Source organism: Bombina bombina, chromosome 2 (assembly GCF_027579735.1).
Source record: "Bombina bombina isolate aBomBom1 chromosome 2, aBomBom1.pri, whole genome shotgun sequence".
NCBI lineage: Eukaryota > Metazoa > Chordata > Amphibia > Anura > Bombinatoridae > Bombina > Bombina bombina.
Window position 1 is genome coordinate 436241955 of NC_069500.1, and position 24754 is coordinate 436266708.

Genomic DNA, 24754 nt, shown 5'->3' on the forward strand with positions numbered 1-24754 from the left:
CTAGGTCACGGAGTGACAGCGGAGCCTGTGATTAGAGTTATGCCGGGCTGCTACTATACCTATCTCAACTGAGCTTCTTTGTGAGCCCCAAGAAAATCAAAGCTAGTATATCAGGCTTATATTAAATGGTCACATAGGTCTTAAATATGGTCTATTGTGAATAAGTATGTATAATCATATGTGTGCCTAAACATCAGAGCATTTGGTGGGAGCTATAAAAAACCGCTGTGTGCGTGATAATGGGAGGCAGGCAGATTCAGGATAAGACGAACCTAGAGCAACACGGATTTACTGCTTAAAACGTGAATCATTAGAAATTAAAAGATAAAAAATATAAAAAATTAAAAATAACCAAATTAATATTAAACCGTTAGTGAATAAATTAAATTAAATCAATAGCCAGCCTGCATCACAGGCCAAGTAGAGAAAAAAGGGGGGTAGTTGGGTACTGCCATCATGGGTCTTACATGCTCATAAGAGCCACTAGGGTGTAATTTATATGAATGTTAGATCATGCACCACAGATATTATTACGGGGTAATTCTATTTAGAATAGGCACCATAGTAACAGTTTGACGAATGGTATACCATAGTTCAATGGTCTAATACCCCTACAGGTCCTCCCAAATGTAACATGTATAAAACATACTTGTGCCCGAGAAGGTCACTCGTACAGTAGGATCTCAATACAGATATCATTGACCCCCTGTATACATATGGCAATCAAGTTGAGTTAGAGAGACACAATCAAAAGAGGGCACGCTACAGGTAGACATTTCAGTTGAGCCAAAATTTGCAGAGAATAGCAAAAGACAGAAAATATCAAAAAATCAAAAAATATATATCAAGGCAATATCAAGATGCTAAATGCACAGCGCCTACGGGTCACCATATCAAAAATGTATAGTACAAGTGCACCCTAACCAGCATATATAATACACTAAGTGCTGTCAATACGAATACATTGTTGTGCACAAGGACATATACAGCTATGGTGAGTCAAGGCATCAGAGGAAACAGTGCCAATCATTCGACATGTTTAATCCTCTGGGGTAGATGGTATCTAGTCTATGGATCCATCTAGCCTCCATCTGCAAGAGTGTCCTGCCCCGGTCACCCCCACGCCTGAGGGGGGGACGTGGTCAATTAAAATGATGAAGCGTAAATCTGTTACCTTGTGGCCTGCTTGCACGAAATGTCTTGCCACCGGTTGATCCGAGGTCCCTTTGTCGATAGCAGTTCTTATCGCCGAGCGATGGTTTGCCATTCTTAAGCGTGCGTTGTCTGTTGTTTTGCCAACATAAAAACGTCCACAGCAACAGCTCAGTAGGTATACGACATGGCTTGTTGTACAGGTGATGAAGTGCTTTATAGTGAATTTCTGGGTAGTATGGGGGTGTCTGAATACTTTGCATGGGATCATACCGCTGCAAGTTGTGCAGCCCTTGCATCTGTAACAACCCATTTTGTTAGTTCTAAGCCATTTCTTGGTGTAACTATGTTGAGGATCTGTTTGCATAAGTATGTCCCTTAGACTTCTACCCCGTCTATAGCCCATGATTGGTGGATCCATATGCCCAAAGGGTAGTGTCCGGTCTGTGCCCAGAATCTCCCACCTGTTAAGAATTGAATCTGCCAATGGTTTCTTTCCTCTGTCAAAGGTGGTTGTAAAGACCATCCTTGGGGTCTCTTTCCTAGTGATTGCTGGAGTGTCTTGTGCCATGTTTGTTTCAATTTCCTCTCTCACCTTCTTAATCAGGTTATCCTTATATCCCCTTTGTTGGAATTTCTCAGCCATCTGGTCCAGTTGGAGATCTCTATTTGTGGTCTCCGTGTTGTTTCGTACAACCCGTATCAGCTGTGATTTAATTATTGCCTTCCGGGTATGTGGGGGGTGATTGCTTGTGGCTTCTAGCAATGAGTTTCGGTCAGTAGGTTTAGAGAAAAGGGTTGTGAAAAGTCTATCATGTTTCTTATAAATCCGTAAATCAAGGAAATCTATCTTCTCTGGATCATATTTCAACTCAAATTTTATTGGGTTTGGTAGTGCATTGAGTTCGGTTACCCATTCAGTGAGGAGTCCCACTGGTCCATGCCACACAAAGAAGACATCATCAATGTACCTTCTATAGTGTCTTATCATTCCATGATTGAACACATCCATGACGTCTCTTTCAAATTGCTGCATGTAAAGGTTTGCATACGACGGTGCCATATTAGATCCCATGGCTGTCCCTGTCAGTTGCTGGTAGAAAGTGTCTTCAAAGCGAAAATAGTTCAATTTTAGACATTTCTCAAGAAGATTTAGGATAAAGACACTATAGAAGGTACATTGATGATGTCTTCTTTGTGTGGCATGGACCAGTGGGACTCCTCACTGAATGGGTAACCGAACTCAATGCACTACCAAACCCAATCAAATTTGAGTTGAAATATGATCCAGAGAAGATAGATTTCCTTGATTTACGGATTTATAAGAAACATGATAGACTTTTCACAACCCTTTTCTCTAAACCTACTGACCGAAACTCATTGCTAGAAGCCACAAGCAATCACCCCCCACATACCCGGAAGGCAATAATTAAATCACAGCTGATACGGGTTGTACGAAACAACACGGAGACCACAAATAGAGATCTCCAACTGGACCAGATGGCTGAGAAATTCCAACAAAGGGGATATAAGGATAACCTGATTAAGAAGGTGAGAGAGGAAATTGAAACAAACATGGCACAAGACACTCCAGCAATCACTAGGAAAGAGACCCCAAGGATGGTCTTTACAACCACCTTTGACAGAGGAAAGAAACCATTGGCAGATTCAATTCGTAACAGGTGGGAGATTCTGGGCACAGACCGGACACTACCCTTTGGGCATATGGATCCACCAATCATGGGCTATAGACGGGGTAGAAGTCTAAGGGACATACTTATGCAAACAGATCCTCAACATAGTTACACCAAGAAATGGCTTAGAACTAACAAAATGGGTTGTTACAGATGCAAGGGCTGCACAACTTGCAGCGGTATGATCCCATGCAAAGTATTCAGACACCCCCATACTACCCAGAAATTCACTATAAAGCACTTCATCACCTGTACAACAAGCCATGTCGTATACCTACTGAGCTGTTGCTGTGGACGTTTTTATGTTGGCAAAACAACAGACAACGCACGCTTAAGAATGGCAAACCATCGCTCGGCGATAAGAACTGCTATCGACAAAGGGACCTCGGATCAACCGGTGGCAAGACATTTCGTGCAAGCAGGCCACAAGGTAACAGATTTACGCTTCATTTTAATTGACCACGTCCCCCCCCTCAGGCGTGGGGGTGACCGGGGCAGGACACTCTTGCAGATGGAGGCTAGATGGATCCATAGACTAGATACCATCTACCCCAGAGGATTAAACATGTCGAATGATTGGCACTGTTTCCTCTGATGCCTTGACTCACCATAGCTGTATATGTCCTTGTGCACAACAATGTATTCGTATTGACAGCACTTAGTGTATTATATATGCTGGTTAGGGTGCACTTGTACTATACATTTTTGATATGGTGACCCGTAGGCGCTGTGCATTTAGCATCTTGATATTGCCTTGATATATATTTTTTGATTTTTTGATATTTTCTGTCTTTTGCTATTCTCTGCAAATTTTGGCTCAACTGAAATGTCTACCTGTAGCGTGCCCTCTTTTGATTGTGTCTCTCTAACTCAACTTGATTGCCATATGTATACAGGGGGTCAATGATATCTGTATTGAGATCCTACTGTACGAGTGACCTTCTCGGGCACAAGTATGTTTTATACATGTTACATTTGGGAGGACCTGTAGGGGTATTAGACCATTGAACTATGGTATACCATTCGTCAAACTGTTACTATGGTGCCTATTCTAAATAGAATTACCCCGTAATAATATCTGTGGTGCATGATCTAACATTCATATAAATTACACCCTAGTGGCTCTTATGAGCATGTAAGACCCATGATGGCAGTACCCAACTACCCCCCTTTTTTCTCTACTTGGCCTGTGATGCAGGCTGGCTATTGATTTAATTTAATTTATTCACTAACGGTTTAATATTAATTTGGTTATTTTTAATTTTTTATATTTTTTTTTTTATCTTTTAATTTCTAATGATTCACGTTTTAAGCAGTAAATCCGTGTTGCTCTAGGTTCGTCTTATCCTGAATCTGCCTGCCTCCCATTATCACGCACACAGCGGTTTTTTATAGCTCCCACCAAATGCTCTGATGTTTAGGCACACATATGATTATACATACTTATTCACAATAGACCATATTTAAGACCTATGTGACCATTTAATATAAGCCTGATATACTAGCTTTGATTTTCTTGGGGCTCACAAAGAAGCTCAGTTGAGATAGGTATAGTAGCAGCCCGGCATAACTCTAATCACAGGCTCCGCTGTCACTCCGTGACCTAGCTACGCCCATTGACTGACTGACAGGCTATGCTAATTAGCCATGCGGTCGTGCTCCAAGCTCACTCACGCTATACCGGGTTGAGCCGCGCCTGTTTCACTGATGCACTACAGACTCGGTACACAGACTTGCTACATAGGTAAATACACGCACCCATGTTTACATCTATCTTAGCTCCCAACACTAGGGTATAATACACCGGCTAAGACATCCTGCATAGAACCCTGACACTGGGAACTACGGGCCTTTTTGTTATATTCAACTCGCATGGGACACAACACATTGCTCTGCGCGCCCAGGGGGCTTGACAATTTTGTATTTTTGTATATTTGTATCTGCCAGAATGTCAGATTAGTACTTATAGCTCACATACTTTTACATAGGATTGGTCATAGCAAGCCTTGGGATAAATATGGGGGACATTGAATTAGCAGTAACAGACCTCATATATATCTATATATATCTGATTGACTTTTATTATTTGTTTATTTTTCATCTAGTTCAAATGTTAGAAGTTTAAATGCCTAATCTATGTTGCAATGTTTATATGATATGGCTTATGTGTATATTTCCTTAAGATTGAGTCCTGTAACTGGATACAGGGAGGTGGATATGTTTTTAAACAGTGCAACTGATAGATAGATTCCTCTTCTTGCATGATGTTTACTTTGATTATTTGATTAGTGTGTTTTCCATCATTGCTTGTCTAAATATACTTTAAGCTACTTAAACTGGATCAGTAACTAATTACAGTGATTCTATTGTAACTACTGAATATCTACTACTACTGATGATTGTACATATTAGTGTTCAACTATGAGGTTATGCAAAATACTTGCATATGCAGTTTGTTTTATTTTGTATTTTGATTGTGTTTTCTGGTGGTATGGTCATGGGGCCTTGTTTGTGTGTTACCATGGTGATGGATTTTTGGCGCAATTTTGATGTTTGTGATGGGTGGGGCTAGTGCTATATATTGCACACTTTGTTCACTTGCACTGTTGTCTGGTCTGAGGAAGGGGTCTGCGAACCCCGAAACGCTACCACAATAAAGATTTGAAGGTTTCTGAAACTAAATCCAGTGAGTGCAGTCCTTTATTGGATATAGACTGTATACTTGTTTGACTTTGCACCCTGGTTGATGACTACACAGCATTGGGAGTGCAGACACACACGGAGGATATATATATATATATATATATATATATATATATATATATATATACATACACACATTCACACACACACACACACACACCACATATATATATATAATTTTTATTTTAATTTTGTGCTTATTTGGTATAGCGCCCCCTATAGGAGTAAAGTGGTATTGTTTGATACTTACACTCCTTATTGTTCATTAGTCAGTCTTTCCCAGTTATCTGATAAATCCTCAGAGGCTTCTGAGTGTGAGTTATCAGATTCTGATACTGTAATGACCAATGCTACAGATTCATAGGAGATTAATTTGAGTTCTTTTAAAGCAAGTTCTTGCTACTCTGGATGAAGCTGATTCATCTGTTGCAGAGAATTCAAATAGGCCAGATGCGGTAACTAACCTTTCCATTTTTGCTTTTAAATCTTAGCTGAGAGCTTGTAAGTGAGTGCTGAGTTTTCTCTGTGTGTTGTATTAATTTGTTTTGTAATTTTCCCTATGGTTCTTGCACCCAGACCTGACTGGGGTTAACTGCCTGTGACTCTGGGAGCAGCACAGCTTCCTGTGAGTGCCAGTGGCACCCAGGGCTGAGCATGTTGCAGGGTCATGGGATGTGTACCCGGTCCAGTATGAGAGTGCAGTTCCCTTCCGTGTTTTGTATATGTCTAGGGTGATTACATATTCCTTTGCACCCTTCCCTTGTTCCCAGTTTGTTTGGATTTGAAAGCTTGCATTGTGTGGCTGTTTTAGGGTCCCAGGTATTGGAAAGGACCTTGACGAGGTACCTGGGCTTGTCCCATTTGGCCAGATGCGGTAACTAACCTTTCCATTTTTGCTTTTAAATCTTAGCTGAGAGCTTGTAAGTGAGTGCTGGGTTTTCTCTGTGTGTTGTATTAATTTGTTTTGTAATTTTCCCTATGGTTCTTGCACCCAGACCTGACTGTGGTTAACTGCCTGTGACTCTGGGAACAGCACAGCTTCCTGTGAGTGCCAGTGGCACCCAGGGCTGAGCATGTTGCAGGGTCATGGGATGTGTACCCGGTCCAGTATGAGAGTGCAGTTCCCTTCCGTGTTTTGTATATGTCTAGGGTGATTACATATTCCTGTGCACCCTTCCCTTGTTCTCAGTTTGTTTGGATTTGAAAGCTTGCATTGTGTGGCTGTTTTAGGGTCCCAGGTATTGGAAAGGACCTTGACGAGGTACCTGGGCTTGTCCCATTTGGCCAGATGCGGTAACTAACCTTTCCATTTTTGCTTTTAAATCTTAGCTGAGAGCTTGTAAGTGAGTGCTGGGTTTTCTCTGTGTGATATATATATATATAATTTTTATTTAAATGTTGTGCTTATTTGGTATAGCGCCCCCTATAGGAGTAAAGTGGTATTGTTTGATACTTACACTCCTTGTTGTTCATTAGTCAGTCTTTCCCAGTTATCTGATAAATCCTCAGAGGCTTCTGAGTGTGAGTTATCAGTTTCTGATACTGTAATGACCAATGCTACAGATTCATAGGAGATTAATTTGAGTTCTTTTAAAGCAAGTTCTTGCTACTCTGGATGAAGCTGATTCATCTGTTGCAGTAAAGGTCTAGTAAACTTAATAGGGTATATGATGTACCTGCATCCGTGGAAGTATTTCCAGTTCCAGACCGTATGGCAGATATCACTCAGGAATGGAATAAGCCGGGGATTCCTTTTTTCCCCGTCCCCTGTTTTTAAGAAGATGTTTCCTGTTGCTGATGCTATTCGTGACTCATGGCGCACAGTTTCTAAGGTAGAGGGGGCTATCTCTACTTTGGCTAAAAGAACTACTATTCCTATTGAGGATAGTTGTTCTTTCAAAGATCCTATGGATAAGAAGCTTAAGACTTTAACGAAAATGTATATTCATCAGGGTTTGCAGTGGCAACCTGTTGCTAGTATTGCTACAGTTGCTGAGGCTGCATCTTATTGGTGTACTGATTTATCTACTCTTATCCAGGAGGAGACTACTATAGAGGAGATCCAAGATTGGATCAAAGCTCTCAAATTAGCTAATACCTTTATTTGTGATGCCAATATGCAGGTTCTTAGATTGGGTGTCTGGTTTTCCTGTTTTAGCTTGCAGAGCTCTGTGGTTAAAAACTTGGTCTGCAGATGCTACATCCAAGTCTAAGCTTTTATCTTTGCCTTGTAAGGGCAAAACCTTGTTTGGTTTAGGTCTGGCTGAGATTATTTCTGACATTACAGGTGGAAAGGGTTCTTTCTTACCTCAGGACAAGAAGAATAGGCCTAAGGGTCGCCAGTGTTCTAATTTTCATTCCTTTCATAATTTTATGGGACAAAGTCTTCCTCTTCCAAATCGGATCAATCCAAGTCCTCTTGGAGGTCCAGTCAGCCTTGGAATAGGGGGAAGCAAACCGAGAAGTCTTCCACTGATTCCAAATCAACATGAAGGGGACGCCCCCGATCTTTTAATGGATCAGGTGGTGGTGGGGGGGGGGCAGGCTTTCTTTTTATCGGCAGGCTTTGATACGAGATGTCCTGGATCCTTGAGCCATAGATATAGTTTTCCACGGTTACAGAATAGGATTCAAATCTTGTCCTCCCAGGGGCAGGTTCCACCTGTCAAGGTAATCTGCGAACCAAATAAAGAGAGAGGTCTTCTTAAATTGCGTAAAGGACCTATCATCCCTGGGAGTGATTGTTTCAGTCCCTCTAGAGGAACAGGGTCTAGGATTCTATTCAAATCTTTTGGTAGTTCCCAAAAAAGAGGGAACTTTCCGTCCTATTTTAGACCTAAAGTGTTTAAACCAATTTCTCAGGGTTCCGTCCTTCAAAATGGAAACCATCCGGGCCATTCTTCCTTTGGTTCAAGAGGGTCAATTCATGACGACTATAGATCTGAAGGATTCGTATCTTCATGTTCCCATTCACAGGGATCATTACCAGTATCTGAGGTTTGCTTTCCTAAATAAACATTTCCAGTTTGTTGCCTTTCCATATGGCCTTGCTACGGCTCCCAGAATTTTCACAAAGGTTTTGGGGGCAGTGGTCATGTCTCAGGGCATTGCTGTGGCGCCTTATTTGGACGACATCAGGCGCCATTTTTTTATCTAGCAAAATCTCATACAGATATGTTACCTATTCTATGTTCCCACGGGTGGAAAGTGAATCTGGGCAAGAGTTCCCTTGTTCCAGATACAAGGGTATGTTTCTTGGGAACAATTATAGATTCTCTGTCAATGAAGGTTTTTCTGATGGACGTCAGAAAATCAAAACTTCTTGCTTCATGTCTTTCTCTCCAGTCTGTGATTCATCCGTCAGTAGCTCAATGCATGGAGGTGATTGGTTTGATGGTAGCTTCTATAGACATCATTTCTTATGCTCGGTTCCATCTGAGACCTTTGCAACTATGCATGCTCAGACAATTGATCGGAGGCCATTCAAATCTTTTGCAAAGGATAGTTCTGGGTCCTCTAATAAGAGACTCTCTCTTGTGGTGGATGTCTCAGGATCATCTGTCTCAAGGCACGTGTTTCCAGAGACCTTCCTGGGTGATTGTGTCCACGGATGCCAGTCTTTTAGGCTGGGGAGCAGTTTGGGACTCATTAAAGGCACAGGGTCTGTGGACTCAGGAATAGTCTTATCTTCCTATAAACATTGTGAGTTGAGAGCAATCTTTAATGTTGTGACAGTTTGGCCTCAACTAGCCTTGCTCCGGTTTATCAGATTCCAGTTGGACAATATCACTTCAGTGGCCTACATCAATCACCAGGGTGGAATTCAGAGTTCCTTAGCAATGAATGAGGTGACTTGCATTCTTCAGTGGGCAGAATTTTTAGATTGTCATCTCTCTGCCATCTACATCCTAGGGTTAGACAACTGGGAAGCGGATTTTCTGAGCAGGCAGACTTTTCATCCAGGAGAGTGGGCTCTCTACCCAGAGGTTTTAACAATGATTACTCTCAGGTGGGGGGTTCCGGAGTTGGATCTGATAGCGTCACGTTAAAACGCCAAACTTCCAAGGTACGGTTCAAGGTCAAGGGATCCTCAAGCTGTTTGATAGATGCTCTGGTGGTTCCTTGGATCTTCAATCTAGCATATCTATTTCCTCCACTTGCTCTTCCACGAGTCATCGCTCGTGTCAAACTGGAGAGAGCGTCTGTGATCCTAATAGCTCCTGCATGGCCTCGCAGGATCTGGTTCGCAGATTTGATAAGGATGTCATCCCTTCCACCGTGGAGGTTGCCTCTGAGGGAAGGACCTTCTAATTCAGGGCCCTTTCCTTCATGCAAATCTATATTCTCTGAAACTGACTGCTTGGAGATTGAACGCCAAGTTTTGGCTAGATGTGTTTTTTTCTGAGAAAGTCATAGATGCTATGCTTTAGGCTTGTAAACCTGTTACTCGTAAGATTTACCATAAGGTATGGCGTAAATACATTTATTGGTGTGATTCTAAGGGGTTATCTTGGATCAAAGTTAAAGTTCCTCGAATTTTGGCTTTTCTTCAAGAAGGTCTGGAGAAAGGTTTGTCAGTGAGTACTCTAAAGGGTCAGATTTCAGCATTGTCCATTCTTCTACACAAACGTTTGGGAGTTCTGCCAGACGTTGTCTTTTGTTCAGGCTTTGGTCAGAATTAAGCCTGTGTTTAAGTCGGTTTCTCCTCCTTGGAGCCTTCACCTTGTTCTTAAAGTTTTGCAGCAGGCTCCGTTTGAGCCGATGTATTCGGTTGGTATTAAGTTTTTGTCTTGGAAGGTTGTGTTTCTTATTGCTATTGTTTCTGCTTGCAGAGTTTTTGAGCTTTCTGCAATTTGATTCCCCTTACCTCATTTTTCATGCTGATAATGCGGTCCTTCGTACTAAGCTAGGGTTTCTCCCTCAGATAGAGGATGCAATTTTAAAAAACTTTCCAATTTACTTACATTAAAGGGACACCGAACCCACATTTTTTCTTTCATGATTCAGATATAGCATGAAATTTTAAGCGACTTTCTAATTTACTCCTGTTATCAAATTTTCTTCATTCTCTTGGTATCTTTATTTGAAATGCAAGAATGTAAGTTTAGATGCCGGCCCATTTTTGGTGAACAACCTGGGTTGTTCTTGCTGATTGGTGGATAAATTCACTCGCCAATAAACAAGTGCTTTCCATGGTTCTGAACCAATAAATAGCTTAGATGCCTTCTTTTTCAAATAAAGAAAGCAAGAGATCAATTAAAAATTGATAATAGGAGTAAATTAGAAAGTTGCTTAAAATTGCATGCTCTATCTGAATCATGAAAGAAAAAATTTGGGTTCAGTGTCCCTTTAACAAATTGTGCACAGTCTTTTTATATTTACACTTTATAAGTCACCAGCTCCTACTGAGCATGTGCAAGAATTCACAGAATATATGTATATGCATTTTTGATTGGCTGATGGCTGTCACTTGATACTGGGGGAGTGGAAATAGACATAACTTTGAAATGTGTCAGAAAAAAATCTCTACTCATTTGAAGTTCAGACTAAGGGGTCGATTTATCAACCCCTTCGGCAGGTTTCGCCTGCCTACGACTCAAGAGAACCTGCAGTCCGTATTTAACAAGCAGCGGTCATTAGACCACTACTTCCCTACCCTTTCGCCACCTCTAAGGTCGCAAATTTCAATCTCCCCGTTCACGACCGACCGTGGAGATTGACAGCTCCTGCCCGCGCATGATTGGCTGTGCAAGGTCAGGAGGCGGCATGCACACAAGCGTTAGCGCTTGTGTGCAATGCTGAATTCCGGCAGCTGAATTCGACCCCTATGTGCTATTGTATTGTTTTTTTTTATCATACATGTGTTGATTATGCAAATCTACTGTATTTACTGGTCATTTAACTTTTTCTGCATTTGCATTATGTTTATCTCTGTCATGCTTGCTTTAAGATATATATATATATATATATTCTATTTATCTTATGGGAATATGCTGCACTATATTAGTAATAATTCATAGGCTAATTTGTGTGTGTTTTTCTGTCTATATTTTGTGTATCTAGAGATGCAGCATCCCGTAGAGCTTTGCAGTCTGTTATCCAACAATTGGTGGAATCACAACCGGAATTAACTTCCAAAAGTTTACTACAGTCTCTACAGTCATCTGGTGTGGGAACCAAGATTGTAGATCCAAGGTAATTCATGATGTGCTGGATGTGTTTATTCCAGGAAAAGCATGTTGTATGTCATGTCCAAGCTGGTCCTGAATGTTGAGTGTACTAGTAACTTTCTTTTTTTTCTACACCTTGAGACTGGTCTTCTATATATATATATATATATATATATATATATATATATATATATATATATATATATATATATATATATATATATATATATATATATATATATATATATATATATATATATATATATAAATATATATACACACACACACGTGTGTGTTTTTTTTATATATATTTATATCAAATGAGAGGATAAGCACTAACAAGTAAATATACGTGTAAAATATGAACGAGAAATAAGAAGTGCTCGAGACTACAGTGTACTACTACCAATTACACCAAGAAATAGTATAAATTCAAATATTAGACTCCGCACTTAATGTAAATAAATAATGAATAAATGTGCAAAACAAGAAATATCTTTTAATGTACAAGGAGAAACAGACAGCTTCGTAATTGTACTGCATACACAAAATCAAAATGCCACAATCATCCATACAAACATACAAACTGGGCGTCCCCAGTTATCAAGCAACAATGGAGTGGAGGAGGTCAGATGGAGAGCAAAAAAGCAACCCCAGGTTATATATGCAAAACCATGGGTATATCTGTGCAGGATACAAACACTATGAGAATAAGGCAGTTCATGCAAATGGCAAAGAAGCAGTGGTTAGGTAGCTGGCAATTGCAGAGGTAAAAAGTATAGCAAAGAATCACAGATGTATAATGATTAGAGCAGTTCATGCACTTCAGAAAGTTCATACATCAAAAAGATGGTAAACGTTGTCAGGATAACACGTAATATCAAGTATAACCAAGATGTAACAAAGTGTTTCCATTTATGTATAAACCTTGTTTCCATATATGTATCAACTTTGATGGTATATTTTATGCCACTCCGGCACTCAAGGACAAAGTCCGCCGTGAGGATAAAGAGCTGTGCAAATATAACGCTCACTGAGCGATCTCACCCAAACCGTGTCAGGTATGTAGTAGAAAGCGTCCGTGATGAAGTCACAAGTAACAGTGGTGATTCTAGCTGTGCTCCGCATACATAGAAATGTCAGCGACCCAAAACAGCATGTGAGTATCCAACTCCCTTGGCATCTGATGTCACATCCACCAGTCAGGCAACGCGCGTTTCGGGCTCCACCCTTCAACTTGGCCTGTCGTCATCCGGATAGCCACCTCCTTTTTAAGCTTGAAACCTGTTATCTATAAGTCACGCCCACTCGGCGTCACTACTCCACGGCTCATACATAAAAAACAGCTATCACACAGAAATGCGCAAATGTATTAAGTAACAATGCAAGTAATCAATGAAATTTGTTCATAGTGTATTTTTGCGATTAAGCTGTGGCCATTTATATTAATCTCAGGTACTGAGCTACTATTTTTGGAGGGACCCAAAGGCTACAGAGTAATAAAAATAAGGAAAAAATCTATAAAACAAACTAATAATGTAAAACACAAAATATAAAAAAATGAAACTGAAAAAAATGGTTTGCCAGTCTGTTTGTCAATGAGAGTAGCTGAGAATTCTGTTTCACAAGGCACATTCCCCTGTAACAACTGTGCACAATGTTACTCCATACAATTGGGGGATACAATCATACACCCCAGATCTGGCAAACGTCTGTCGATTAGAGGACATTTTACCTGTGGCTCCAATTATCTAGTCTATGTCATCAAATGTCCATGTGGGCTAGCCTACGTGGGCGAAACCCATTCGTGAAAGGATCAAACAACATAAAGTAGCTATTGGTAAACTTGACCCCTCTGCCCCTGTTGCCCATCATTTTACACTTTTAGGGCATAATAAAAGTCAACTTAAGTTTCAGGTGGTGGATGGGGTTGGCCCTTTAAGAAGAGGTGGTAATAGGCAAAAATTACTATTTGAAAAAGAAGCACTTTGGATCCAAAAAATGGATTCTTTGACTCCCTTTGGCATTAATAGGGAAATTACATGGGGCACTTTTGTATAGGGTCTGTTGGTTTATCTGTTTTCTTCGGTAAGAGATATGAAGGTCTTTATATAGACACTTAAACCATTTTTTTCAGTTTCATTTTTTTATATTTTGTGTTTTACATTATTAGTTTGTTTTATAGATTTTTTCCTTATTTTTATTACTCTGTAGCCTTTGGGTCCCTCCAAAAATAGTAGCTCAGTACCTGAGATTAATATAAATGGCCACAGCTTAATCGCAAAAATACCCTATGAACAAATTTCATTGAGTACTTGCATTGTTACTTAATACATTTGCGCATGTCTGTGTGATGGCTATTTTTTATGTATGAGCCGTGGAGTAGTGACGCAGAGTGGGCGTGACTTATAGATAACAGGTTTCAAGCTTAAAAAGGAGGTGGCTATCAGGATGACGACAGGCCAAGTTGAAGAGCGGAGCCCGAAACGCGCGTTGCCTGACTGGTGGATGTGACGTCGGACGCCAAGGGAGTTGGATACTCACATGCTGTTTTAGGTCGCTGACATTTCTATGTATGCGGAGCACAGCTAGAATCACCACTGTTACTTGTGACTTCATCACGGACGCTTTCTACTACATACCTGACACGGTTTGGGTGAGATCGCTCAGTGAGCGTTATATTTGCACAGCTCTTTATCCTCACGGTGGACTTTGTCCTTGAGTGCCGGAGTGGCATAAAATATACCATCAAAGTTGATACATATATGGAAACAAGGTTTATACATAAATGGAAACACTTTGTTACATCTTGGTGATACTTGATATTACGTGTTATCCTGACAACGTTTACCATCTTTTTGATGTATGAACTTTCTGAAGTGCATGAACTGCTCTAATCATTATACATCTGTGATTCTTTGCTATACATTTTACCTCTGCAATTGCCAGCTACCTAACCACTGCTTCTTTTCCATTTGCATGAACTGCTTATAGTGCATGAACTGCCTTAATCTCATACGCCTAGATTTAGACTTCTGCATTAGCCGTCCAAACCAGCGTTAGGGGGTCCTAACGCTGGTTTTTACCGCCCGCTGGTATTTAGAGTCAGTCAGGAAAGGGTCTAACACTCACTTTCCAGCCGCGAAAGAATGCGAGCTAATTGTAGGTAGGTGGCGGCGACTTTGGGGGGGGCAGATTAGGGGTTAATAAATATAATATAGGGGCCGGCGGTGTTAGGGGCAGCAGATTAGGGGTACATAGGGATAACGTAGGTTGCGGCGGTGTACGGAGCGGCAGATTAGGGGTACATAGGGATAACGTAGGTTGCGGCGGTGTACGGAGCGGCAGATTAGGGGTTAATAAGTTTAAGGGTAGTGGTGTTTAGACTCAGGGTACATGTTAGGGAGTTAGGTGCAGACTTAGGAAGTGTTTCCCCATAGGAAACAATGGGGCTGTGTTAGGAGCTGAACGCTGCTTTTTTGCAGGTGTTAGATTTTTTTTCAGCTCAAACTGCCCCATTGTTTCCTATGGGGGAATCGTGCACGAGCACGTTTTTGAAGCTGGCCGCGTCCGTAAGCACCGCTGGTATTTAGAGTTGCAGTGGCGGTAAATATGCCTGTACACTCCCTTTTTGGAGCCTAACGCAGCCCTTCTGAGAACTCTAAATACCAGCGTTGTTTAAAAGGTGCGGGGGAAAAAAACACGCGTAGCTAATGCACCCCTTTGGCCGCAAAACTCTAAATCTAGGCGATAGTGTTTGTATCCTGCACAGATATACCCATGGTTTTGCATATATAACCTGGGGTTGCTTTTTTGCTCTCCATCTGACCTCCTCCACTCCATTGTTGCTTGATAACTGGGGACGCCCAGTTTGTATGTTTGTATGGATGATTGTGGCATTTTGATTTTGTGTATGCAGTACAAATGGTAGATGCATGTCATGGAGGAAATAATGTTTTCTTATTAAATTGTTTTACAGATAAGTAATTTACCGTTATTTTGTCATTTGAAATAGCTCTTTTTCCCTTTTGAGATTTTTAGCAAAGCTATGTAACCACGAGGCATTAAAAAAACAAAAAAAAAAGAGAGAGGGTTGGAGAGAGCTCAGTGCTTTTAAAAGTGTGTACCTGCAGAAGATTTATTACAATCAACTCCGATATCCTGCTTGCCTGGAGACACTAGCCCTTTCTTTTAATATTAGGAGCCTAATTTCCCTATCTACTAAAATGCTCCATCCCTGTTTTTTTAAATTTTAAATTGGAAAACCATAAAATCCTGAAAAAAATGATTTACCTACAGGATGTTAAAAACTAAAAGAAACAAATGTCTGGTGGTCATGGGTGTATTTTTTGTTTTAGCTATGTTTAGATTAGCGCATGGGTGATTTTTCTATTTGAGCTATGTTTAGATTAACGCATGGGTGATTTTTCTGTTTGAGCTACGTTTAGATTAGCGCATGGGTGAATTTTCTGTTTGAGCTATGTTTAGATTAGCGCATGGGTGAATTTTCTGTTTGAGCTATGTTTAGATTAGCGCATGGGTGAATTTTCTGTTTGAGCTACGTTTAGATTAGCGCATGGGTGATTTTTCTGTTTGAGCTACGTTTAGATTAGCGCATGGGTGAATTTTCTGTTTGAGCTATGTTTAGATTAGCGCATGGGTGAATTTTCTGTTTGAGCTATGTTTAGATTAGCGCATGGGTGATTTTTCTGTTTGAGCAACGTTTAGATTAGCGCATGGGTGATTTTTCTGTTTGAGCTATGTTTAGATTAGCGCATGTGTGAATTTTCTGTTTGAGCTATGTTTAGATTAGTGCATGGGTGATTTTTCTGTTTGAGCTATGTTTAGATTAGCGCATGTGTGAATTTTCTGTTTGAGCTATGTTTAGATTAGCGCATGGGTGAATTTTCTGTTTGAGCTATGTTTAGATTAGCGCATGGGTGAATTTTCTATTTGAGCTATGTTTACATTAGCGCATGCTGACACTATCCATTCAGTTCTGCTTTCTCTGTTGCAGTAAGAGTAGTGGCTCAGCAGCAGCATTAGCCTTATCCTGGACGTGTGTTGTCGTCAGAGTTGTATTTCCTACGCCTGAGAAGCAACAAGGAGAAACATGGAAAAAATTGGTGGGTATTTTGTGTGTATCTCTGCTTAGCTTTGTGTAACTCCTATAATTCTGGAATCTGATTCTAACCATGGAATTGTGGTTAGTTTGCTGTTTTCTTATTGCTTCTTGTCTTTCTTGCTAGGTGGAAATTCAGGCATTTCTAGTGATGGAAGTCTTGGGGGGCTCACACCGACATGCTGTGTTGGGGTCTGTAAAGAAGATGAGCAGAGTGTGGAAAGAGGTTTGTAGTGACTTTATTTCTGTGAACCTCTTAGCAAGTAGTTAAAAGCTATGTCAGTATAATGTGTTTTATTATTAGCATGCAGGCCTTGTGGGCAGATATCTGGACATCATTTTCAGCCTGGAGCTCAATCCAAACTTTGCAGGGATACTTGGACTTGCAGCACAGTTCTGCATGAAAAACAAAGAGATGGAAATCCTTAATAAATACAGGGTTAGTATTCAGTCCGTTTTAAACTGCAGTTCACCATCAGGAAATATTTGAGGTTTAAATATTCATGCTCTTCTAATACTCTTGTTTTTTTTTCTTACAGAATAACATTCTCGACTTCTATGTTAAAACTGTTCTTATGAGTAAAGGGAAACCTCAGAAATATGTGCTAGTAAGTTGTCTTGTTACTATGGATTTGTTTATAAAGATTGGTTTAGCACTTCATTCTTATTGTGTATTTTTTTTACTGTTTTTATCATTGCAGGATAGTTGTGCCCCACTGCTTCAACATCTCTCTCATTCAGAATTTAAAGATCAAGTGTTGCCAATGTTACAGAAATCTCTTCTACGTAGTCCTGAAAATGTGATTGAAAGTAAGCTCCTACCTTTCAGGGAGGATTGTCTTTATATCATTTTAACATTTCTTTATGACCACTATCACTGTACAACATATCTTTTTTTCAACTTAAAAATTTTCATTTTTCTTGTGATTCCACAGCAATCGGAGGTCTGTTTGCTTCTGTTACTATTGATCTAAGTCAGTATGCTCTCGATATTGGAAAAGGTCTTGCAGGTAAGTTTGATTTTGCTGTTGGGCCTAGTTGATCTTTTTCTGATACACTTTTCTCTTTTTATGTCTCTAAACTAATATTCTTTATGTTGAGTAGTATTACATTCCATGTTATATTCAGATTTTAACCAGACTTTCATTTTATAGGCCAGTTAAAATCCAACAACACCAGTCTAATGGATGGAGCAGTGGTTGCCCTGCAAAACCTGTCTCATCAGTGTAGTGAATCCGGTGCAGTTGAGGCACTTGGACAACACTTGTTTGCCATCTTAGGAGGTGACTATGATATATCTTAGCTCATGGAGACATCTGCTTTACTAAAATTCAAATGAAAGCTCTTAATTTGTTATTTTTTATTTTTTTTTTAAAGGCTCAGAAGGAAAACTCTCGGCTGTGGCCCAGAAAATGAGTGTTCTCTCAGGTGAAGATTATCAAGATTTGTTATTTTTGTTTCATGTTGTGGATTTTCATTTTTTGATCAGTAACTTCAAGCAAAGCATTCTAAGAACAGCATTGACAAGTATATTTCCTTTATACAAGAAGTAATAAGTAGATGTGTGTTGTTGCTTCATGCAGGAACTGCAGATAAACAAATTGAAAAACATTTTTTGGCTATATCTGTTATGATTTTATTTGTTCATTTTGCAGGCATTGGCAGCCTTAGTCATCATGCTGTTTCTGGTACCTCCAGCCAGCAGCTGAGCAGGACCGTGTCAGAGCTGTTTATCCCTTTTCTTCAACAGGAAGGTAAGAGGATTTCTTAAATAAGCAGATCACTTTTTAAATTTTTTTGCAATGTAAAAAGCTTAATGTTCCGTTATGCTGTGCTGTGGCTCTGTATAGCAGTATTTAACTTATGCTCTATAATAGTGCATTCAATTTGCCTCTGTTCTTCTTATATAATTTGGTTGGTTTCTGTTCTGTTTTTGTTAGTTCATGAAGGAACACTGATACATGCTGTCTCAGTGTTGACTCTGTGGTGTAAGAAGTTTACTACTGAAGTTCCTAAGAAGCTTATTGAATGGTTTCAGAAATCCTTTTCTCTTAAAACCAGCACATCAGGAGTGAGACACGCATATTTGCAATGCATGTTGGTGTCATTTAGAGGTGAGTGCATAAAGAAGATTAGCGTACAGTACTGTTTCCCATCTCTGGTTTTCAAGTGCTTCAACTTCTCCTTGATTTATAAAAGGAAAACAATTAGCTAGTGGGTAGCTAGAAAAATAAGTAAACTTATACTTATTGACATGGTAAAGTTATTGACAAATTGTGTTTAATGCAATTGGGATTATGTTACATTTATTCTTGGTTTGCAAATTTTAAGGATTTTAAAAATGAGAGAAAAATTAAGATTTATGCTTACCTGATCCATTTCTTTTCGGATATGGTGAGTCCACGGGTTAATCAATTACTGTTGGGAATACCACTCCTGGCCTGCAGGAGGAGGCAAGGAGCACCACAGCAAAATCTGTTGAGCATCACCTCCATACCCATAACCCCCAGTCATTTGACCAAAGGTAAATGGAGAAACGGAAGTAACACAAGGTATAGAGGTGCCTGATGTTAGTTAAAAATAACTGTCTTAAATAAGAAGGTTGGGGTCGTGGACTCACCATATACGAAAAGAAATGGATTTATCAGGTAAGCATAAATCTTATTTTCTTTTCTAAGATATGGTGATTCCAAGGGTTCATCAATTACTGTTGGGAATCAATACCCAAGCTAGAGGACACAGATGAACAGGGAGGGACAAGACAGGTAGACTTAAACCGTAGGCTCCACCGCTTGAGCTTGAAGAACCTTTCTCCCAAAAGAAGCCTCAGCCGAGAGAAAGAGAATCGGCAGAAACTGTCCGACCTTTACGTTTCCCTGAGAAACAAACAAACAGAACAGAAGACTGGCGAAAATCTTTAGTCGTCTGTAAATCTGTTTTGCAACGAACGTTCTTTGGGAGAAGAAGAATTAGGACATAGAGAAGGAACAACAATTTCCTGATTAAAGGACCATGATACCCAAATGTTGAAACACTTGAAAGTGATGCAGCATAGCTGTAAAAAGCTGACTAGAAAATATCACCCGAACATCTCTATGTAAAAAAGAAAGATATTTTACCTCAAAAGTTCCTCAGTAGCCAATTGTTAAAGGACTTCTAAGCAGCAAATCAGTATGTCTGTCCCGGGACAGCTAAGGGAATGAGCTTCGTGAACACTCATATTATATTATTTCCCTATTCAGTTTAAGGAAGTTTACTATGAAATCTCATGAGAGTTGAGTCAAATCTCATGAGATCACAGTAAACGAGTTCATGACCTCAGCACTGTTGATGCTGATTGGCTTCATTTTTTTTTTTTTTTTTTTACCTGCAGCTGGGCAGCAGCTGAATTATAACTTTTTACACAGAACATACTAGGCGATTGTGAGGTAAAATATCTTTCTTTTTTACATAGAGATGCTCAGGTGATATTTCTTGTCAGCTTTTTACAGTTATACTGCATCAGTTTCAAGTGATTTAGCATATGAGTATTATGTCCCTTTTAATATTTTTATCCGAAACAAAACCCAACTTAGTACAGAGAACCGCCTTATCAGCATGAAAGATAAAATAAAGGAAATCACACGGTAAAGCTGAGAGTTCCAAAACTCTCAGAGCAGAAGAAATAGCAACAAGAAACAAAACCTTCTAAGATAACAACTTAATATCTATGGAATGCAAAGGCTTAAACGGAGCCTGCTGAAGAACTTTAAGAACAAGGTTAAGGCTCCAAGGGGGAGCAACAGACTTGAACACAGGCCTGATTCTGACCAAGGCCTGACAAAGAGATTGCACGTCTGGCACATCTGCCAGGCTCTTATGCAACAAAACAGATAATGCAGAAATCTGTCTTTCAGAGTACTGACTGACAAACCTTTCTCCAGACCTTCATGGAGAGAATTCTAGGAACCCTTACTCTACTCCAAGAGTATCCCTTAGAATCACACCAATAAAGGTATTTACGCCATGCCTTATGGTAAATTTTATGAGTAACAAGCTTGCAACCATGCTTAGATAGAACTAAGCGTTCAATCTCCAAGCAGTCAGCTTCAGAGAAATGAGATTTGGATGGAGGAAGGGACCCTGAAGTAGAAGATCCTTCCTTAGAGGTTATCTCCATGGAGGGAGAGATGACCTCTTTACTAAGTCCCCATACCAGATCCTGCGAGGCCATGCTGGAGCTATTAGAATCACTGATGCCCTCCTTTTTGATACGAGCAATGACTTGTGGAAGGAGAGCACACAAGTATGCTAGACTGAACTCCCAAGTTACTACCAGAGCAACTATTAGAAATGTCTGTGGATCCCTTGATCTTGAACCGTACTTTGGAAGTTTGGCATTTTGCCGAGCATCAGATCCAACTCCGGCATCCCCCATTTGAGGGTTAAGTTGGAGAACACCTCCGGATGGAGTTCCCACTCCCTGGGGTGAAAAGTCATTCTGCTCAGAAACTCCGCTTCCCAGTTGTCCACTCCTGGAATGTGGATGGCAGACGGCAATTGTGACCTCTCTCATGACTAATGAACTCAGAGTTTCCTCCCTGGTGGTTGACGTAAGCCACTGAGGTTATGTTGTCTGACTGAAACCTGATAAACTGGACTAAGGAAAACTGAGGCCAATTCATCAGAGTCCAAAGTCCCTGTGCCTTTGAGTTCCAGACGGCACCCCAGCCCAGCAGGCTTGCATCCGTGGTCACAATCACCCAGGAAGGTCTCCGAAAGCATGTGCCCTGAGACAGATGTTCCTGAGACAACCACCACTGGAGAAAGTCTCTTGTTGACTGGTTTAGATCTATCCTCTGAGACAGATCTGCATGATCCCCGTTCCATTGTCTGAGCATGTACAACTGAAGGGCTCTCAAATGGAACCGAGCAAAAGAAATGATGTCCATGGAGGTCACTATCAGACCTATTACCTCCATACACTGAGCCACTGATGGCCGAACAGTAGACCGTAGAGAGAGGCAAACAAAATTAATTTTGGCTCTTCTGACCTCCATCAGAAAAATTCTAATCGATAGGGAATCTATTATGGTTCCTAGAAAGATTACCCTTGTAGCTGGAATAAGGGAGATCTTTTCCAGATTCACTTTCCATCCGTGGCAACAAAGAAAAGACAACAAGATCTCTGTGTGAGATTCTGCTAGTTGAAAAGATGGCGCCTGAACCAATATGTCGTCCAGGTAGGGAGCCACTGCAATTCCTCTTGACCGGATCACTGCCAAGAGAGCTCCCAGAACCTTTGAAAAAATAGACCTAAAGGAAGAATGGAGCGGATAGTCTCCATCTTGAAGGAATGTACTCTGAGGAACTTGTTTAGACATTTCAGGTCTAAAATGGGTCGAAAAGTTCCCTCTTTTTGGGAACTACAAACAGGTTGGAATAGAAACCTAGACCCTGTTCTTGAACTGGAACTGGAACAACCCCTCCCAGGAAAATTGCAATTAAGGTAGAAAAAATCCTATTGGCTGATGCAATCAGCCAATAGGATTGAACTTCAATCCTATTGGCTGATTAGAACAGCCAATAGGATTGAAGTTCAATCCTATTGGCCGATTGCATCAGCCAATAGGATTTTTTCTACCTTAATTCCGATTGGCTGATAGAATTCTATCAGCCAATCGGAATTGAAGGGACGCCATCTTGGATGACGTCATTTAAAGGAACCTTCATTCAGTCGTCGGATGAAGAAAGAAGAGGATGCTACGCGTCTGATGTCTTGAAGATGGACCCGCTCCGCGCCGGATGGATGAAGATAGAAGATGCCGTCTGGATGAAGACTTCTGCCCGTCTGGAGGACCTCTTCTTCTCGGCTTAGATGAAGACTTCTGCCCGTCTGGAGGACCACTTCGCCCGGCTTCGTTGAGGACTTCGGCCCGGTTGGGTGAAGACTTCTCAAGGTAGGGTGATCTTCAAGGGGTTAGTGTTAGGTTTTATTAAGGGGGGATTGGGTGGGTTTTAGAGTAGGGTTGGTTGTGTGGGTGGTGGGTTTTAATGTGGGCGGGGGGGGGATTTTACTTTTTTTTTTACAGGTAAAAGTGCTGATTACTTTGGGGCAATGCCCCGCAAAAGGCCCTTTTAAGGGCTATTTGTAATTTAGTATAGGGTAGGGCTTTTTATTATTTTGCGGGGCTTTTTTATTTTATTCGGGGGATTAGATTAGGTGTAATTAGTTTAAAAAAATTGTAATTATTTTATTATTTTCTGTAATTTAGTGGGGGTTTTTTTTCTCCGTACTTTAGATAATTGTATTTAATTGTAGTTAATTTAGGTAATTCATTTAATTATAGTGTAGTGTTAGGTGTAATTGTAACTTAGGTTAGGTTTTATTTTACTGGTAAATTTGTCTTTATTTTAACTAGGTAGCTATTAAATAGTTAATAACTATTCTACCTAGTTAAAATACATACAAAGTTGCCTATAAAATAAAAATAAATCCTAAGATAGCTACAATGTAACTATTAGTTATATTGTAGCTATCTTAGAGTTTATTTTATAGGTAAGTATTTAGTTTTAAATAGGAATAATTTAGTTAAATGTATTAATTTTATTTAGATTTATTTAAATTATATTTAAGTTAGGGGGATTAGGGTTAGACTTAGGTTTAGGGGTTAAGAACTTTAATATAGTGGCGACGGGGGCGGCAGATTAGGGGTTAATAAGTGTAGGTAGGTGGCGGCGACATTGGGGGCGGCAGAGTAGGGGTTAATAAATAAAATGTAGTTGTCGGCGATGTTGGGGGCAGCAGATTAGGGGTTCATAAGTATAATGTAGGTGGCGGCGGTGTCCGGAGCGGCAGATTAGGGATTAATAATATAATGTAGGTGTCAGCGATAGCGGCGACAGCAGATTAGGGGTTAATAAGTGTAGGGGTGTTTAGACTTGGGGTTCATGTTAGGGTGTAGACATAAAATGTATTTCCCCATAGGAATCAATGGGGCTGCATTAGGAGCTGAATGCTGCTTTTTTGCAGGTGTTAGGTTTTTTTTCAGCCGGCTCTCCCCCATTGATTCCTATGGGGAAATCGTGCACAAGCACGTTTTACCAGCTCACCGCTAATTTAAGCAGCGCTGGTATTGAGGTGAGATGTGGAGCAAAATTTTGCTCTCCGCTCACTTTTCTGCGGCTAACGCCAGGTTTGTAAAAGCCCGTAATACCAGCGCTGTCTGTAGGTGAGCGGTGAGCATAAACTGCTCGTTAGCACCGCACAGCCTTACCGTCAAAACTCGTAATCTAGCCGCTTGTGATTACAAGACATTTCGGTTGTGTTGCTATAGAATAGCATATAAGCCATATATGTAGCAGGCTTAGCCTTGAAAAGTCAGCGGAGTGCATTCCAGGTTCTGAGAATTAGAAGTTCCTAAATTTTTCAGGGATAAATTACATGAAAAGGGGACAAAATAATTAATAAAAATATATTGCAAAGTTGTTTCATTGTGTATAACTAAACATTTTATATAAAAATCTCAAGGTGTTTACTGTTCTTTAAATGTCCATTCTAGTGAAACCATTCCATCTAATTTGTTAAAACATGTTATTTTTGTACTAACAAAGCTGTGTGTTTAACTATGTGTTTAACCACCACACAAAAAATTGTTAAAGTACCATGTGGAAGCCACAGAAACTGAATGTGACCCAATCGGCAGCAGCAGTCACAAGCATAACCTCACCATCTATATCTACTTAATTTATAATTTGTTACATTTTCTGCTAAATGCAGATGTAGATTTTGCTAATACAATGATAATGGCACACCCTGTCATCACCAGTCTCATGTCCAGTTTGGCTCCTCAAAATAAGTCAAGTTGTGGGAAGAGTTTGACCTTTGAAAATCACTTGCAGCAAACAAGATCTTGATCTCCATATTGTTCAGA

At 40.2% G+C, this 24754-nt stretch overlaps 1 protein-coding gene across 1 annotated transcript in view; it reads left to right on the forward strand.

The window, feature by feature from the left end:
- Window positions 1-24754, forward strand: part of GCN1 (GCN1 activator of EIF2AK4) — a 293771-nt gene that overhangs the window by 46149 nt on the left and 222868 nt on the right. The window contains exons 4-14 of the mRNA XM_053702061.1: window positions 11613-11744; window positions 16737-16845; window positions 16969-17067; window positions 17146-17280; window positions 17381-17449; window positions 17543-17651; window positions 17777-17851; window positions 17996-18124; window positions 18219-18269; window positions 18497-18595; window positions 18782-18955. Of these exons, the coding sequence (XP_053558036.1) occupies window positions 11613-11744; window positions 16737-16845; window positions 16969-17067; window positions 17146-17280; window positions 17381-17449; window positions 17543-17651; window positions 17777-17851; window positions 17996-18124; window positions 18219-18269; window positions 18497-18595; window positions 18782-18955 (1181 nt within the window). The remainder of the gene's footprint in view (window positions 1-11612; window positions 11745-16736; window positions 16846-16968; window positions 17068-17145; window positions 17281-17380; window positions 17450-17542; window positions 17652-17776; window positions 17852-17995; window positions 18125-18218; window positions 18270-18496; window positions 18596-18781; window positions 18956-24754) is intronic.